Source organism: Lepisosteus oculatus, chromosome 28 (assembly GCF_040954835.1).
Source record: "Lepisosteus oculatus isolate fLepOcu1 chromosome 28, fLepOcu1.hap2, whole genome shotgun sequence".
Lineage (NCBI taxonomy): Eukaryota > Metazoa > Chordata > Actinopteri > Semionotiformes > Lepisosteidae > Lepisosteus > Lepisosteus oculatus.
Window position 1 is genome coordinate 4,942,567 of NC_090723.1, and position 17,753 is coordinate 4,960,319.

General features: G+C 42.5%; 1 protein-coding gene across 6 annotated transcripts in view; it reads left to right on the top strand.

Annotated features, from left to right (window-relative positions):
• Positions 1-17,753, top strand: part of stat5a (signal transducer and activator of transcription 5a) — a 90,369-nt gene that overhangs the window by 50,211 nt on the left and 22,405 nt on the right. For 3 of the 6 annotated variants that reach the window (XM_015361881.2, XM_015361883.2, XM_015361882.2), the window contains exons 2-3: positions 8,828-8,891; positions 16,761-16,898. In XM_015361881.2, coding sequence (XP_015217367.1) covers positions 16,771-16,898 — 128 coding nt within the window. In that variant the 5' untranslated portion in view covers positions 8,828-8,891; positions 16,761-16,770. Of the gene's footprint in view, positions 1-8,827; positions 8,892-9,842; positions 9,960-16,760; positions 16,899-17,753 lie in introns of those variants that run through there. The other 3 variants (XM_015361884.2, XM_006638137.3, XM_015361885.2) reach the window with 2 other exon arrangements.

Sequence of the window (17,753 nt, forward strand, 5' to 3'; positions counted from 1 at the left end):
GGGAGACAGACACTAGGCAGGTGGAAAGTTTTTTGGGATTGTTTGAAGTTGCTGAAGCACCTACTTGGTGAACTCTATCCCCAAAACACATGACTTTATAAAAGTGGTCTAGTTCTAGGGTGCGCACTACCTACAGTAGCTGTGTTGGCATACTGTCTGATAGCACTCATAAGAGAAAGAAAAAAACTGCAGCAAAATGCAGGTTTGCTAACCATCTGTCACAAAACTGTATACTGACAGGAACAAAAGTGACTTGAGCAGGAGAATAAAAAACTGCGGTGGGCTGCGATCCAGAATTAAACTGTTAAAATAAATAAACAAATTTTAAGAACTGACAGAAGCAATTTCATGTTCCCTGGGCATTGGTCCAGATAGTAGCTGTGTTGTACTTTTCCACTTTGAGACAGATTTCAACTTCTCCTTCAAGGGGGTTTAATATTGTATGATTGCAGCAATACATTTGTAACGACTGGGAGACAGAGGATTTAATGAGGAGCTCTGCAGTTACCAGAAAGAAAAATTCATGTAAAAAGTTCTTGGCAGCCTTAATTTTTCTTCATGTAGCTGCATGGCCTGTTTCTTACTGCACTGCGCTTTTACGCAACTATTTACAGCTGTTTGTCTCAGAGGAGGGGTTTCTGTCTATTGCTATGGTTTCCAGATTGGAAGGGTCAGCAAAAAAGTAAATATACTTTTTTTCCCCCCTCCATTTAGACTTTTCTGAACCAAAGGCGAGGGAGGGGGTGACCTGTTGGTAAGGAAGTGTAAACACAGCTGTAGTGGCAGCTTATTTGGAGCGAATACAGTATTTATAGAAGCAGGAGGAGCACTGCTCATCACAGAAATAGGACGGATCAAGACCACATGGCTGTGACAGCCGATCTCTGCAACACAGAACTGCAGGGTCACTTTGATTTTCGTGCAGCTGTAGCTTACTGCCGTAACACTTCTGTGGGCATGTTTTGCAGTCTAATTGATCATCTGTGTAGGAGAGTGTATGCAAAACCTAAAAAGTATTAGTAGCTGTTTAAATTATTTTTGTTCCCCATCAACATGAAATTGCCAGTTGCTGATCAGCACTGCATTGAGTGGTGTGGTGGCTCTGTGGCTGGAAGATTGCCAGTTCGTATCCCGTGGCCGGGAGAGGAATCCTACAAAAAGGCAAATGCGAAAAGACAAATTCCTAATACAAGAGATTGTATGTGGCCAATAAAGTGATCTTATGCTGGGCATTGCTACAGTCCTTGATACAATACAAGTAGGGAAGGGCCGAGGGCTCTGCATGGCTTCCTCCAACATTCTGTAGTGAAATGCTGGGGCCCTGGGTTCACTTCTGGACCAAGGGTGCTATCTGTGTGGAGTTTGCATGTTCTTCTTGGGCTTGTGTGGGTTTCCTCTGAGTGCTCCTTTTTTTTCCCCTCCAATCCAAAGACATGCTGGTAGGTCAATTGGCTTCCGGGAACCGGGCCTGGAGTGAGTATGTCTGCGTCTGTGTGTCTGCCCTGTGATGAACTGGTGTCCTATCCAGGGTGTATCCTGCCTTCCGCCTGTTGCTTGCAAGGATAGGTTCCGGCTCCCCTGTGACCAAACATTGGCTGAAGTGATTTTAAAGAGTACAGACTGAGCATTGACTGGAGCAGTAGCTCTCTCTGATAGAACCACACAAACTCAAACCCTGGCAAGTCGAAGTAACAGGGATCATTGTTGCACAAGGATTTCGGGGTGTTCTCTAGCAGATCGTTATGGGGATCACTACTGCACCTCAAGTTGACAATGTCAAGTCAAAGTTGACTTGAGCACACCCAGGTCTGGCCAGTAGTCATGTTACTATTTGGGAAGTCCTGAGCCTTGAAGGTTGTTTGCTTAAACAAGCGATGGTGGGTCATTGGATTTATCTTGCACACTGACTAATTGTCTTTACTTCTGAGTGGTTAAGTCACTTAAAAGCCCACCCCAACTTAAATATAAATTTAGTTGATAATGAGTGTATTATATGTTTGTTGTCAACATACAGTAGTTACTCTGAATTAGAAGAAGATTTTTTTTTAATTGTCAAAATATGAAAAGGTTTAATACTCTGGTCTTATCCTCCACCTAATGCAAGGCAGTGACATGCTTGCAGTTGCCCATTTCAAACCCAGAGGAAGTAACCTCCGCATCTGGGAAGTTAGCGCCATTACTTACCACAGCAGTTTTGGTTGGAATAGTTTGTTACTGTGGGAAAGTAGGAATACACTGCAGAAAACTCAAAAACAATAGGTAAGTAATACACTGTAATAATAAAAGTAGTTTCATGCAGTTTGGCAGCACAGATTCATAGCTGGTAAGTTACCACTGCAGTGTGATTTTTGGCTTTCTGCTGGGTAGAAACAGTTTGTCCTGAGGCATGTTCCATCGTACTAGCACCACTGTCAGTTTTTGCGAACACGTTTAGCTCGGTTTGAGAGCAGGCCTTGGCAACGGGCGAGGCAGGGCTTGCGATCTGTGTTTTTTGGAGAAGCGAAAGAACTGGCCCGCAGAACTTCCACTAGCGCTGTTCGGCAGCCACCTTGTGTGAGCGCTGCATTTGCAATTGCTGATTAATTAACGCACGAAATTGAAGAAGGAACCCTGCCCTTCGGTGACGGCGACACTGGCTCTTGTGTTTGTTGCATGTGGCCTCGCTTCATGCGTGTGGTGACTGGATTTCTTCATTGTGACATGGCTAATCTGGAAGTGCGTGCTGTCAGCCTAACCCTTTAGTCCAGTGGATACCATGCATACGAAGCATGGTAGTAAAGCACTGCACTTCCTGCAAAGGTGGGGTAATGGATAGTTGCCCAAAAGTTTTAGTTTATCCTTGGTAAACATCTTTTATCCTTTGTAAACTATCTATCTTATCTAGAACTAGCTTTCTCTGCAGCTTGTGACTGGGATACAGTATCTGAAGCCATACACAGTGGGCTAGTGGGAATCAGGATACAATCCCTGGCACAGGTAAGAAAACGCAGTTTGGCACAGTTAATTGAAAGTGAGGTTCAACTGAGGTTTGTAGCCATTATTCTCCTTCCACATTCTGAGGCTAAAAACGGTAATTTTATCTTTTTTTTTCCTCATCCGCATGAGTGCCTGTACACTACGTACTGTAGAGTCATTGACTTTTAGACTCATTTGCCTCTGGTATTTTTTAAGCTTTTATGGGGGGGGATTTTCCATGTGCAGCTGCTGTAATTGGTAAAGATACCTTTATCAGTGGTAAATGGGTGGAGGATGGCTCAAGAGGCAGTGCTACAAACCCTCAGTGCTGCTTCAGCATTTCTGTCCACTGTGGTCAGAGACGCTGGGCTCCTGCAGAATATGCTGAGTGAAAATGTGGCAAGCTCATGTGCTCTTTTTGTTGCAAAATCTACGTGCTCCTCCCATTGCACAGGTAACTTTAATTCCAACTCATGGGGAAAACAACATTGCAACAGTGGATTTCCATAGCAAAATGAAACCCCTTTACTATCTTAGGCACTGGGTGATGTTTTGGAAAGGAAATCATAAGCTGTTGGTTTTTTCCATGTCAGTAAGCTGCAGATAAGACGCAGAGCGCTGTTCATCCTACAAAGAAACTGAGAAAGGTTTGAGCTACACCTAGCATGTCTCAAAGCTGTATAACTAATTTGCTCCTTTAAATTCTTTTTCGGTCTTCTGACTGTTTAAAATTGTGGACAGAACTTTACCACATCAGTGATCAGCACTAACGTGTAACAATTGCAGTGGAGCGCTGAGGAAGAATCGGGAAATTCCTCTGGGTTTCAGGGGGTCTTGGTTTTTATCGGTTGGGTTAACTAAAATATGCCAGTGATCAATGCCTGATCACAGATATAGTATAGAAAACCCATACAGAGGGTTGTGAGGTCCGCGCAGAAAATGATTGGGACCGAGCTACCCTCCACCGACTGGATATATCTTGACCACTGCCACAACGGGGCTCAATTCACCCTGGCTAACGATCTGCTTTCACCCCTGGGCTCGGGTAGGAGGTGTCGCAGTATCGGAGCACTGACCAGTAGATTTAAAATTTGTTTCTTCAACCAAGCAGTCCGCATCATAAACAGCTCAAATTAGCACCTGGACATATTAACACCTGCACTTTAAGGTACTTCACTGTTTGCACTATGTCCTGTTGGCTGTATTCTAATGTCTATTGTCTAAATTTATTCTCCGTGTCTGTTTGTCATTTGTGCCTATTTATTTTTTTCTCTGCTGTTCAGCCACTGGGTATGGCTGAACGAGTTAGCATTTCAAAACACTTGTTGTATATGGCAAATAAAGAAATCTTGAATCTTGAAAGATAAGGAAAATTTGTGAAAGACTTGCAAAAAAAAAAAGGATACAGGCAGAGCAGACTTTTTGCCACCGCATGCCGCAGCCTGCTTTTGGTTGTGTTTTGAATCAGACAGGCGGACTGCTGCTTAAATCTTAGATCCCTCTCGGAACTGGGGGAGTAGGCAGATAGTGATGTGATCTGAATTGCAGTGGAGCTCTGTGGAAAAATCTGAAAATTCCGCTGGTTCTCGGAATTAGGGGCTCTTTTCTATCAGGCAGGGCCCGGCATCTTCTTAACGTAGTGGCCCTGGTGAAGCAGTAGCTTTGAGCTTGGCTTCGTCTCAGTAAGCGTCGGCCATAGAGAATAATTAAAATAAAGGTAAGGCTGAGCCATGCAACTTTGTGTACCTATCACATTGCTTGTGTGCTGCAACAACATGGGCCAGGCTGTGATTAAAACAAAAACCAAAGATCCAATGCAAATTCTGTGGCTGTCAGATGGATCCAGTTTAGGTTCCTTTGATGGTTTTCCTATTCCTTGTTCTGTGAACCTGTCTTTAACAGCTAATGCCTTTTTTTTACGTTTTATGCAGTTAGCACACAGGGAGGACTAAAGTGCAAAATATTGCAACTTTATTTGAATTGTAATCTGTGGTCTGTGAGGGTGCTGCTTGGATCGCAGATCCGTTAGTGTTGGTGGAGTTGAGAAAACATTGAACTGAGCACCGGTGCAATGATTAAAGGGAAACAAGTTTCTGAGCCTGAGCATTCAGAGATATAGATGGAAACGAGGTTCTGATTTAAGCTGTAGTCCTAGTACCTGTGGGTTGCTTTGGCTGAAGGCAACAATTGTGGAGGCACTTGCTTTTCAAAAGCACAAGTTTTCAGTAGGGTGGGCTTGTGTGTCAACACAAGTCATTGTAAGAAGCCTGATTATCCACGTCGAGCCTCGTTTGGGTTAGGGTTAGGATGGAGGGACCTCCAGCGCAGTTGTGCTTCGCTTTATGAATCTGGTAGTTGAGCCAGAAATTCTGCAAATTCCGTCCTGCAGTCCTCTGTGCCGCTCTGGTCTCATGGGGTTAATTGATTACCTGGTGGGAGGAAACCCACAGTCAGGTCAGTTCAGAGCACATTCCTCCTAGGGAGCCCAAACTCTTGGCAGCGAGTAATTTGATTAATGGCCTCAGTAAATGAATTCCAGGTTTAATCACGGGGCTGGCATGCTAGTCTAACTCTGTAAACACTTGGCTGTGGAGAGGTTCAGTTTTCTGGTTGATTTTTTAAAAAAAATGCATTATTACTGATGCATGTGCCTTTTCTGAAAACATCATAATTGCTTGCATTTGTATAAAATTTTACACATAGGAAGAAATCCACTTGGTCCACCACAGACGTCTGCTGCAAACATTCATCTGTCAGCAGCCCCGCGGTACAGCAGATCAGGTGCAGAAAGTCGAAATTACTTAGCCTCCTGAATTATGGAAGATTATAGGAAAGTTAGATCAATGGGGTAGCATCCCTGCCTTTTCACATACTGTCATGGGATCTTTAGTAACTGTGTCATCAGGACCTTATTTTAAAAGTGTCATCTGAAAGTTATCAAGCCCTGTACTGCACAGTGTCCACCCGTCACTGTACTGGGTCGTTGGTTTGGACATTCTGGTCTGGAGGGATGAGCGCCATCTGCTGACAAAAACACCACTCATAGAAGTGACCTTGACTTCCTTAGAGGTCTCCAATTCCAGTACTAGCTGGGCCTAGAGCCTTTCTTAGCTTACCGTGAGCATAAAATCCTTGATGATGGCAGGAGAGACTTTCAGCCATCCTTCTACCTAACAAAGCACTTGGCCACAAAAACTTTTATCAAGAGGGGGTGATGGTGAAATATATCACCTGTGCCTGTAGTGGTAGGAATGGCATTTTTTAACGTTATTTTCAAAAGTGTAAAGCACTGTTGTAGTGTAGGCTGAGCCATGCCTTCTCAAGCGCTGTATCCTGGAATGCCTGACTTCCTTAGTATATGTCCAGTGTAGTGTTTCGGTAAAGTTATTTTCTTATTGAAATTGTTTCCGCTTGCATGTACTCCCTTTTTTTTTAAGGATGGTCCCAATTTACACATCTATGGCCTTCTAAGCAGCCTGCAGAGGTTCCTTAATCTAGTGTGGGTAGCAGGGTATGATGCCACTCTTAAGACAAGATCCGGCAACTCTTCCCTGACAGACCTCTGGATTTCACAACATCTCTCATCTTAACACATTTGATCTGATTTAAAGTCAGATAGCCTGTTTTTTATAGGGAATAATCCTTTCCTAATTGCTAAATAACTCTTGAAACCTTCAGCTCTGTGGCCTTGGAGGGCCGGGGTTGTCCAGTCCTGCTCCAGCTGCTGCATGGTGCCTGGTTTCAGAGGGGCTCACATGGTAAAGGTCACTCTCTGGAATGTGGACTGGGCCCAGCAATTAAGACATCGCAGGGGCCTAGTAGTCCAGGCCCTGTGTTGTGATTAACCAACCGAATCTGGAATTGCACAAGCTGTGACTGATTGCCGTCAGGTTTTGGAGTGTAACTGCCAAGGGAAGACGCCGGTCGCTTTGACTTAAGCCCATGGCAGGTGTCTGAGGAAGTCGAATCTGTCCGCCCTCTCGCGCAGCGCCGTGGCTTCAGCGCTAGCACTGTGGGAAAAGGAGCGGGCCAGCCCGCCAGTGCTGCTTACCGGAGGTCCGGTTTTGTTTAGCAGGTGGCGATTCCAAGCCGAGGGAGTGTAAAAAATGAAAGTGCCACCCATCCGTTCCGTCGCCCCAATTTTGTAACTGCTGTATCTAGCGCAGTTGTGGGGGAGCTGGGGCCTATCCTGGCAAGCAGTGGGCGTAAGGTAGGATACGCCCTGCCAGGTTTGGGAAAAACAAGACCTTTGACGTGGTTTGGTGTCTTAGTAGGTAAAGGTAGCGTGGTAACGATTCTTTTAGCCAGATGGACACAGAAGCCCCGAGGAAAAAAACCTGGACTTAGTGAAGAGTAAAAGAAAATCGCTGTGGGCAGCATTGTGAGGATTCCCTCAGTGATTTAGCAGGAGTTGAATAACCCAGAGGGTGTGAGCCGGCCTCCCGGCCTGCAGTGCACACTTTGCACTGGGCTGTGGCCTTCTGCTGCTGTACTGTAGGTGTGCCACTTAACCAGCCACAGCTTCTGCCCTCCAGCATGCTGCTGAGATCTGCCGGTGTTTTTGTTTCTTTGAGTTTGGCAGGTGGTACCACATTAGGTTGTGACACAGGAGGTGTGAGCTTTTTATTCCCTCTTTCGCAGAAGCATGAATAAACAGGGCAGAAGTACCTTGCATTTTTTAATATGGTATATCTCGAGCTTCTGTTTTTCTGTGTCCATTTTTTTCTACAAAAATCACTGTTTTAAAAGTTTTTTCAATGGGTTTCCAGATATATTGCAATCTGTTTCTTGGTGTTTTCGCATGCCTTGTCTTGCCATAATAAAGCTGTTTTCACGGTCATTTTCCATTTGATTCCAGCATGCCTTTCCCTTCATTTTACTTAAAGAATGACAGTGTATAAGAAATGCTTTTATTTTTATGAAAGCTTTGTTTCCAGGATTAACACCAGTTTTTAGACATTTTAAAATTATTATTATTGAAACACAGATGTGGTCCTTAATAACTAGCCTATATGGTGTTTGTATATTCACAAATCATCTGATTAAGTGGTTGAAATGTAATTGTTCTGAATGTTTAGTTATTAATAATTTATGGATGACCTATGAAACCTGCAGGGTTGTGGATCTAGGGTTGGGCTCCCCTGGTTTAGGGTAACTCAGCAGTATTTGGACCAGGCCAGTTCCGTCTTTGCTTATTGTGATCACGGCCACACAGGCTATTATGCATGACTAAGCACTTTTGTCTTTCAAGATTGGTGTTTAAATTCCACAGCACGCCTGCTGTACTTGTATTTTGAAATGGGATGCTTCAAATCAAGTGATTTCCTTTCATACTGGGAGTGTTCTATTAGCATACAGTGAGTCAGTGGCACAGTCAGCATTTGAACCTGGAATCTAATAGTAGCAAGCCCTTCTCCTTATTCTGTACAACACATGTATGTTGGTCAGTCATACTTAAGCACCACTTAAAAAATAATGTCATTGTGCGAAGACCACAATGTGATGGTTTTTTATAGCTGTGTAGCTTTAGGATTTGCTAGTATTGCTCATATAACATTGTCACATCACTTCCAGTCTTAAGATGACGAGCTTGAGAGTAGCAGTGAGATTAATGGGGGGCTCAAAATGAAGGAGACAATGCCCATGGTTTAAACATTTGCCAGTGCATTTAGAAGTAGCTGCATAGCTGAAGCACACGTTAAACCCCGTCATGGTACAGATATGCTTATACTCTACTTCTAATTTAATTGAATATTGAAATTTGGGAACACTGGGAATTAAAAAAATATCTTTGTGCATCTTATGATGTGGTGTCACAGATTCTGGAATGCAAAGGTTTGAATAACAGTTCCCTGTTTTTTTTGTTTTCTAGGTTTGTGGCGATACTCTCCAAAATCTCCCTGCTTTTACATGGTAACAGAAAGCTAAGGCCAGAGGTAGGCTGTGCTTTATTTGATCTGTGTCCTGTACAGTGTAGTTATGTTTTAGTGGAATGGAGGGAAGGTTCTGAACACCCTGTGGCCATTGAAAATGCAGGGTTGTTTGTCAACTAATTACATCAGAAGGCAGATATTTAGGGTTTGGACTCTGCTCCCAGCTCAATCTGGCTTTAGTCCGGGTTGACTGACACAACCAGCGCAAATGACCTTCTGCTTTTCACTGTGCTAGTCCACGGTCATCTAGCAATAGTGCCAGAGCCCTATTCGCTGTTCCACTCTGAACCTCAAGGATTGTTCCTGAGGTTCCTGAAGAACCTGAAGAAAGAGATCATGTTGAAAATGAGCAGCTACAACTGAACATAAAACAAAGCTAGGCCCAAACATCTCAGCATGTGGCAACTGGGTCTTGTGCATCATGCATAGCTTGTTACATGGATTCATGCAGAAGGTTGATACTGATGCCAAAAGAAAGCTGGGTATGATTGCGTGTAGGTTTGTATTATTATTTGTATTTTTGCTTGTGTAAGTCTACTCTTGCCTTTTATAGATTGCTGCTATGCCTCATGATTACAGAGACTCGTTAACTGTGAAAAACCACAGTTTCTTATACAGAGCCCTGACAGACCTGTAGGTTTGGAAATCCTGTAAGCATTTTGCAGTCACTATCACTTTCACTCATTCATTTACTGGAAACCAGGGCTGGCTTCTGCAGAGCTGTGGGGCTTCTTCAAGAATGAGGAGGGCAGGCTGGGAGGAAGTTGGTACCCTGGTAACCACCACATCTCTTTGGTCTTCACTAAGCAGCTGACTTCCTGCCAAGTTGCTGCTCCATCCTTTGCTACTTCCTGTGACGGCAAGCTCTAGTGTGTCATTAATCCTTCTGGCTTCCACATCTTAATGCTCTGCATTTATAAAGAGAGAGAATACACTTGACAAAAACAAAACGAAAACAATGATTTTTACTGTAGCTGATCGGAAATTGTGCCGTCGTGCGTTTCTCTGACTCATGGCAACTTGTTGATCAATTTGATGTTACAAAGAGAGTTGTGTGAGAGATCCCAGAAGGTAAGGTGACTGTTACACTTTGTCATCCTTCCTCTTTAACCCCTCAAAAGTGGCAGTTTTTTATTTCTGTCTTCTGTTTTTTTTCACATCCTCTGATCTATGTTTGGTGCATTTTACTCTTGCTGCGTTTTATCATGTTTGTTAGTTTTCTAAAAGAAACACTGACCAACGTGACTGCAATGCAAGGGGCTTGGAGCTAAATTAGTGTAACACTGTGCCCATTGTAAAGAATCTGCCATGTCCTGTTTCGTGTGCACTTTCCAGAGAAATTCAAAAATGTTAAGTTGAAGTGAGACGAATCTGGTGTTTAATAGTTAGCACATTATATTCATTTCTGTGAGAGCTGAGCAGTGACACATTTCCTGCATGTCCATGTGTGTAGCAACTGTGTCTGCTCATGTGCCCAGCTGCATGGGCCAGTGATGTAATAATTGTCAATGGGCTATATCACTTTGGGTTATCCCTCCTTCTAGAAATCATGAGAGCTGAAGATGAATATCTCACATTCTTAGATGAAGGGCTCTCCTTCATAACACATTCTAAGAGCTCACAGCCTGTGATTTTATCCCCTATTTTTTATATAACCCCCTAATTATACACTATAATTTACTGTATATATTACTATATACAGGGGAAGTCCTTGTAAGATTTATGAAATACTATGCATGTATGTATGAGTGAATGCGTGGATTCTGAAATTATATATCCACTCTCGGGAGTCGCAGCGCGGGCCAGGGTTGAGTTCAAAGGATTCCGATGGTGCCGTTGATCGAACGCTTCAGTTTCTCTCAGACTCTTTGTGACTTCCATATTGCTGCTAGCCCTTGTTTTCAGCCATCCCCTGCAAAGCCCTTCTAATTCGCTTGGAACAAGCTGATCTCACGCCGACAAGACAACAGCTTTAAAGCACAGCAGGGAGAAGCAAGCTCATAGACGTGATGCATCTTCACAAATGAAATCTTCAGGAAAAAAATTCAATTGTAAAGTTGTTTAAATGTCATTTGTGGAAGATTTTCCTGATTATTTATGCTGTGAGCTGCTATTAACATAGCCCACGAGAACTAGGTTAATAGCAGCTCACAGCATAATGTAGCTTCACGTTGTGAAGAAAGTGGGGAAAAAAACTCTGCTTGGGAGCTCAGCGCATGTATTGGAGGCCAACAGTTTAAAGATTTTCTGCTTGATGCACAGCAGAGTTAAAGTTGAAAGTCCAGTTAAATTTAACAATGCACTAGTAAGTCTTTATTTACTGTAGAATATGGTGTACAGTTTTTGTCACCTGTATAGAAGTGGACTTTGGATCTTTTTAGCCTGGAATAGAGAAGACTTCAGGAGCGAGTATTCAAAATCCCTAAAGGCACTGAAAGGGTCACCCCAGTGGCTGTCTTCAGTATTGAAATGTAAACCAGAAGCCACTAGTGGAAAGAGTGTAAAAAAAAAAAGTGTCCACTATCTACTTCCTCACAAAGTGTCTACCTGTGATTGTGGCCCAAGCTTACTCAGCCATAGTGTCAAAGCTAACACCTTGACTCCTTTTAGAAAACAGCCAGCTGGGGGGGCCTGCACTCACTCCTAAGCCTTCTTCTGCTCTAATGAATTTGCAGATCTTTTTCTTTCCTTTGCAAAGGCACAGAAGACCTTTGCTTTGGGTACTGGTGACTGCACGAGTGATCCTTCAGCAGTGAGAAATTAGCCCCGTAGGGCTAAGCAGAACGTAAATATATATAATAAAAAATTAACATATGCAATAGAAAAGCCTATTAAGTATGCATACAGTATATGATATATGCAATAGAAAAGGCTATTAAGATGATTCCTGACCTTAATTGTTTAATACAGTTGAGTAAAGGAGCACCGCTTAATTCTACCTTCACTTGCCTGTGAAGATCACCATGAGACCAGAATAAATCATAGAGAATTTGAAGTTTTTCTTACTACAGGTAACTTCCATGCTAGAACTGTGCAGAATAATGATCTTCCTTATGCAGCTGTTTTGCAGACTTGAGGCCAGCGTAGAGAGATCTGTGGTTTAGAACTGTAAGTGATGCGTGAATTTTTTGAATAACAGTCTACAGTAGAAGCTTTCACACGCACAACCTTTTTGAATTTTTTTTAACCATTTATTCCCTTCCGTAAAAAGTAGATGAATTCTTTAGCCGTACTGTTGCCATTTACTTTTATGGGTGTGCCTTCTTGCTTTGCTAGATAACATCAGAGGATTCAGGTAATACATGTAATAATTCACTGCTCTGAGTTGCTAGATTTGTTAGGTTTCTTGGTAAATGCTTTGAGGAGATGCTTGACCAACATACTACTTGCAAATGAAGGAGCACATTACCACTGGGTGGGAAGAGGCAGTCTCAAAGAGAAGCCATCGGGGACTGTAGTTTTGTTTGCCTCTAGTGGATAGGTGCTAGTCTGTATTTATTTTGTGTGGATATAAAATTTTGGGAAGGGAAATGTCTTTGTTTGGAACTTGTTATAAGTATTACAGATATACAGTATAGAATATTTCTTATTTTCTCACTGAGCTTTCCTAGTCCATAGACACACAATATACATCCCCTCACTATGCCCCTGTAGTCTGTTTCTTGACAAAATTCAGTGGCATGAGACAGACGGACGCCTGTGGCTGCTGTGTTGCTCCGCTGAAGGCCTGCGGAGCCCTGGTCTCCGCCATGTTTTCCCTTAGCCACGCTTCCTTAAGATCTAATCTGGCAGGCATTTTTTTAAAGGCAAAAAATCTGGGGAAAAAAGCACAAAAAAATGCAGAAGTCAAAAACCACCGGAAGAGAAATATTACTGATGTGAAAGTAGTTAATCTTTAAAGCCCAAAAAAGGGAAAGGGTTCCACTGTACACTTTTTTTTTTTGCAACCTATTATCTCCCGTCTCTTGAGCCTTGTGTGAGAGGGCTGATATTTTACAGTGACTGGCTGCTGCAAAATGTTACATAATAGGTGGTGGCTCTTTCTGCGGCTCTTGCTGTCCAAGAGACGCCCCGAGTGTGCTCTGTGTGGGTTGGGAGGGATCAGACAGTTTTTTTGCTGTCTTTTTTTTTGCTGTAACAGTACCCAGGCACTAGCAGTTTATTTGCAGATCGCCTTTTATGAGGTAAATTAAGCTTCTCGGGGGATGTGCGTTGAAAATATACTTCACCTTGCCAGAATGTAAGAGAATGGCATGTTTTTTAGGAAGGCCCATCCTGTCGAAAATAATGCCAGTGGCCCAGCACGGGATGTATTCCAAGATTCCTGGGATGGGTGAAGTAGTAGCTAGCGTTTTATCTGATTCTCTTTGGGAAAGGAACATGATATACAGTAAGAAGCCATGACAGAGGCATGATTGTTGGTGCACATTACTCTGGAGACTTGAAGAAGTAACAGCATAGCATATACTGTTTACTGCATGTCACTCAGTCTCAAGATTTTAGAGCAGGGCTGGTTATTGCTGGTCCTGGAGAGCCGCCATCTAGGAGGTTTTGCAGATTACCTGTAAATCATCAATTTGTAAATTGGCCAACTGAATCCAGGTCTCTGTCTCTCAGTCTCCAGAGCTTGCTGCTGTGCTACACTCAGAAACCAGGCATATCATGCTGTTTAGGCAACAGAGCATGGTGTTTCAACTGACAACAGCACAGGAGTGTGGAATATAGAAGTTTTTCAAGCGAGGGCTGAGCGTCATTTGTTCTATTTCTGCCAACAATATATGTGATTTATTAGAAGGATTAAGGAAATGAAAATATTCCCTTTCTTATTTCAGGAAACAATAGTACACCTAGATTACTTAATACATTTTGGTAAATGCTTATGTATGTAAAATACATGCATATATCTACTGGCTTACGTTTATTTACTATTTAAGTGTAATGAAAAATTATTTCATATGTATTTTTTTTAGGCTTTAGTCAGTGAATTAACTGGCGTAAGATACAGAAGCAAGCAATGACAGTGTTTATATTTAATGAGGTGGAGCACTTATATGAGTAATTTAAAAATGCTGTAATGTGTGTTGTCCAGTGCTCATTAGTTTTTATTAGGTAGAGAGGACATTTGTGTATTTCTCCTAGCTATTACTCGTCTCTTCTGTCTTCAACTAGGAGTCAATTGCTGTCTCTCTGTCCTACTCCCAGAACTGAACAACGCAATATAGTTTCAGCTGAATTCCACTATATGAAAGGGCCGACCCTCTGAGAGAATCCAGTGCTATTGGGTATATTAAGGGATGACATCAAGATAACACTCTCACAAATGAGCCCTGTCACACTCCACACTATTTTGTTTTGTCTGCAGAAGTGACCTTGGTTTGTAACATTAGAATTAACTTCCATTCTAGACTTGGATTGTGTCCATGTGTAATGTGTGTGGGAAAGCTGCAGTATGTTTTTTGCTGCTCTGGACTCGGATGTTGGAGTTTGTCAGCTGGATTGTCGAAGTGTTAGATTTCCAGGGTTCAATTGTGCAGGTCTCTTTATGCCTGAACTGCTACATATTAATGTTTAATATTTTGGTCATCCAGCTATTCATTAATTTATAAACATTTTAAGTTCTTTGCTTTTGAATTCATTTCCATATTGTTTTGTGCTGTGTAATATATAATGTGGTATTAAATGGGGGTAGGGGTTGGAGATATTGAAAAAGATCCGAGATCCTATTTTGCAATACTGAATTTTGTAATTTTATTCTTGTGTGTGTGTGTAACTTATGCACACTTGTTATGCAATCTATGATACCAAAAAACAAATCAGTCAGAGGTGTATGTGCAGACAAACAGTAACGGCATTCAGCTGTGAGGAGGAAGCATTGGAAAAGAAGCACATGGACAAAGTACTAATCAGCCGGTTAGACAGGAGCAGAACTGCAGGTAACCTAGTTGACCCTGAGTGTTAACACAACACAAATGAGCCGCAGTGAAAACACTAGCATCATGTCCAGTTCCTGTTTTTTTAAATTTTGTCCTCCTTCCTTTTTTGTCATTTTTTGCAAGCGTTCTTTTTTTATATTTAAAAAAGTATGCCACTTCCTCTTTTATTCATGTACATGCATATAGGTCTACATGTGCATATTTCTGTGTTATGACTCATTTTTTAGAATGTAAAGTTTTTGGAAGCTCACAGGTGATTGAACATGAAAAACAGAGAGGCAGACCTAGATACTGCTCCAATGTTATTGCTTATTGATACCCATCCTTCCTGTGAACCCCTGTTCTGAACTGGGCTATTGTGTATCCTTTGATACACTATAAAGTTCTGCTGAACCCTGCCATCTAAAATGATCCACATTGACAACATGACAGTACAGCTGTGGGCAAGAGGTGAGCCCTTTATCAGCGAACCTGGCCTGGGGCAGAGCTATGGTGGGAAAATAGGCCAGTTCTGCGGTTTTCAGTTTGTTGTTCTTCTTGGCACTATGGCGGAGTTGTGTACTTCCCTTATAAAAGTTTCCTTCCTTGCCATTGCAAAAACTGAGCTAAATGCAGCAGGTTTCAGATATACCTTATCTTGTGGTTTGCTTATACAGTAGGTGCTTTCAAAAACTTGTGTAGGTTTGAATGAAGTGATTAATCGCCTGACATTAATTGAATCCATTTACTCACAGTATACTATACAGTCGATTTTCTTTTGACAACCACACTAGTGTTGACTCTGAGAACTTATCCCATTGTTTATGAGAAAGTAACCGCTGCTGCAAAGTGAACTCAAGTCTTCAATTAAAAAGGGAAAACCAAGGCCTCTCACATGGCAGCTGTGAGTATTTCTATGTGAACTGAGGTAATTGTCTTTCTAGTTGCCTCTTTAGCATTGATAGGGAGTAAGTGTCTCAGTAACGACTCAACATTACTGTCTTTCAGCAAGTGCTCTGCACATTATCATATTCTTTTTTGTCTCTGTCCCATAGTGGATGGCATAGCTCAAAGGCAGAGGTGTCAAACAATGCCCAGAAGTCTGCACTACTTTGACTGCTTTTCATCCCCAGAGCATTGTGGTGCTCACAGTAATTGGCTTAATTATTTTATCAACTGGACAAATTTAACACTTCCCTCTGGGCCCGGGAAATGTTTTGTAGGTAACTGTACAGCACTTTGAGTCACGTGTACCTTTCAAAGCAGCTGTGAAAGACCTTGAACAGAAAAGCACAAGTTGTGCTAACTGAAAGCTTAAATTGTAGTGAAAATTATAAGATCATGATTATATTATAAGATCATGCTGCCTTTGGGGACAAAAGTTTTGAAGTTATGAATGGGTTTAAAACATGAAAGCCCAAAACTTGTCCTGCTGTTCTTATACGAGGTTCTTCAAGGTTAGTCTTCATTGTCATTTTTTTTCCTCACTGAAAGGTTCAGAGAGTGGAAGACACAAAAGTGCTTCTCATGTTGATTTAATGTTACAGTAGATCTGTGGCCAGATGAAATCAGTTTATGTGCAAGAGCTTTGCCAAGGGTAGGGTGGTGGATAATTGCACTGCTCTTCAACGCCTGGGTCCTGGGGTTCAGTTCCGGCCTGGGGCGCCTTCTGTGTGGCATTTCTCCCTGTGTTCATGTGGGTTTTCAGAAGCTCCGGTTTGCTCCCCCTTGAAAGATAAGCAGAGGAGGTTTGATTGGCAATGCTGAATTCTCCCTTTCTCCTTGACCCTTACAGTGGACTGGCGGCCTGTCCAGAAGGACAGGCTCCAAGTGACCATGACCTTCTTCAGCAAAAGCAGTCACAGCAGCAGAGCCTGATTTTTGCTGAGGGGTCACGCTAGGGCTTTGCGAAGAGAAGCTCTGCTGGCAGCGAGGCTCTGATGTGCCGTATGTCTCGTAGGGTGCTGAAGATGGCAGTGTGGATCCAGGCCCAGCAGCTCCAAGGGGAGGCTCTGCACCAGATGCAGTCCCTGTACGGGCAGCACTTTCCTATTGAGGTCCGCCACTACCTGTCCCAGTGGATCGAAAGCCAGATGTGGTAGGTGTGGAGCTATACTGTGTACACTGTTCACATCACTGTTATCCTTAATTCTCCTTCCCTAGTTTGACACCGGCTGTACATACTTTGACAAGTGCTTTGGATGTCAGTCATACTGCAATTCACTGTCTCCACACCCTGGAGTCCTTTCACTGGCTTCCTATCATGATTGGTGTCAACTTAAAACTGCAGATGCTCACCTGTAAGGGTTTATATGGCTTAGGACCTCAGTATCTGTCTGACCTACTGTCGTCCTACACTCCATCTTGCCACCTTCATTCATCTAATTCTTGTCTCCTGTCTGTCCCCCATGTCCTTCTACACTCTATGGATGACAGGGCCTTCTTCAGCTGCGCCCCTAAGCTCTGGACTTCTGTCCCTACGGATATCAGACAGTCACCTTCCCTGTGCTCTTTCAAATCAAGACTCTATTTAATTAATTTTTTTATTTAATTGGTTGTGTCTGCCCTTTGCTTTCCTGCTGTATTGCAAACCTTTATTGTAATTGCATAATCCTGCTGTCTCCTCTCAATGAGTACATTTTTTCCTGCTATAAAGCATTTTTTATAGAGAAACCGCTTGTAAATGCACTATATAATATTTTGCACTGTATTTTTACGTTTGCATCATTAAGTCACTTTTGATAACATCAGGCAAGTGAAAAGTTTAATAATAGTGTTACTTTGTAATGAAAACGTGCAGTATTTGATAAATGCTTTTTAGCCAACATAATTTTGGCACCGAAATGAGGAATTGAAAAGCCTCACCGTTTGATAACCTAGAGTGAGAGTGCTGAAATGCAGGCTAACTTGCCACTTAACCATCTCTATTTTTCTGTTCCGTGTTTTTCTTGGG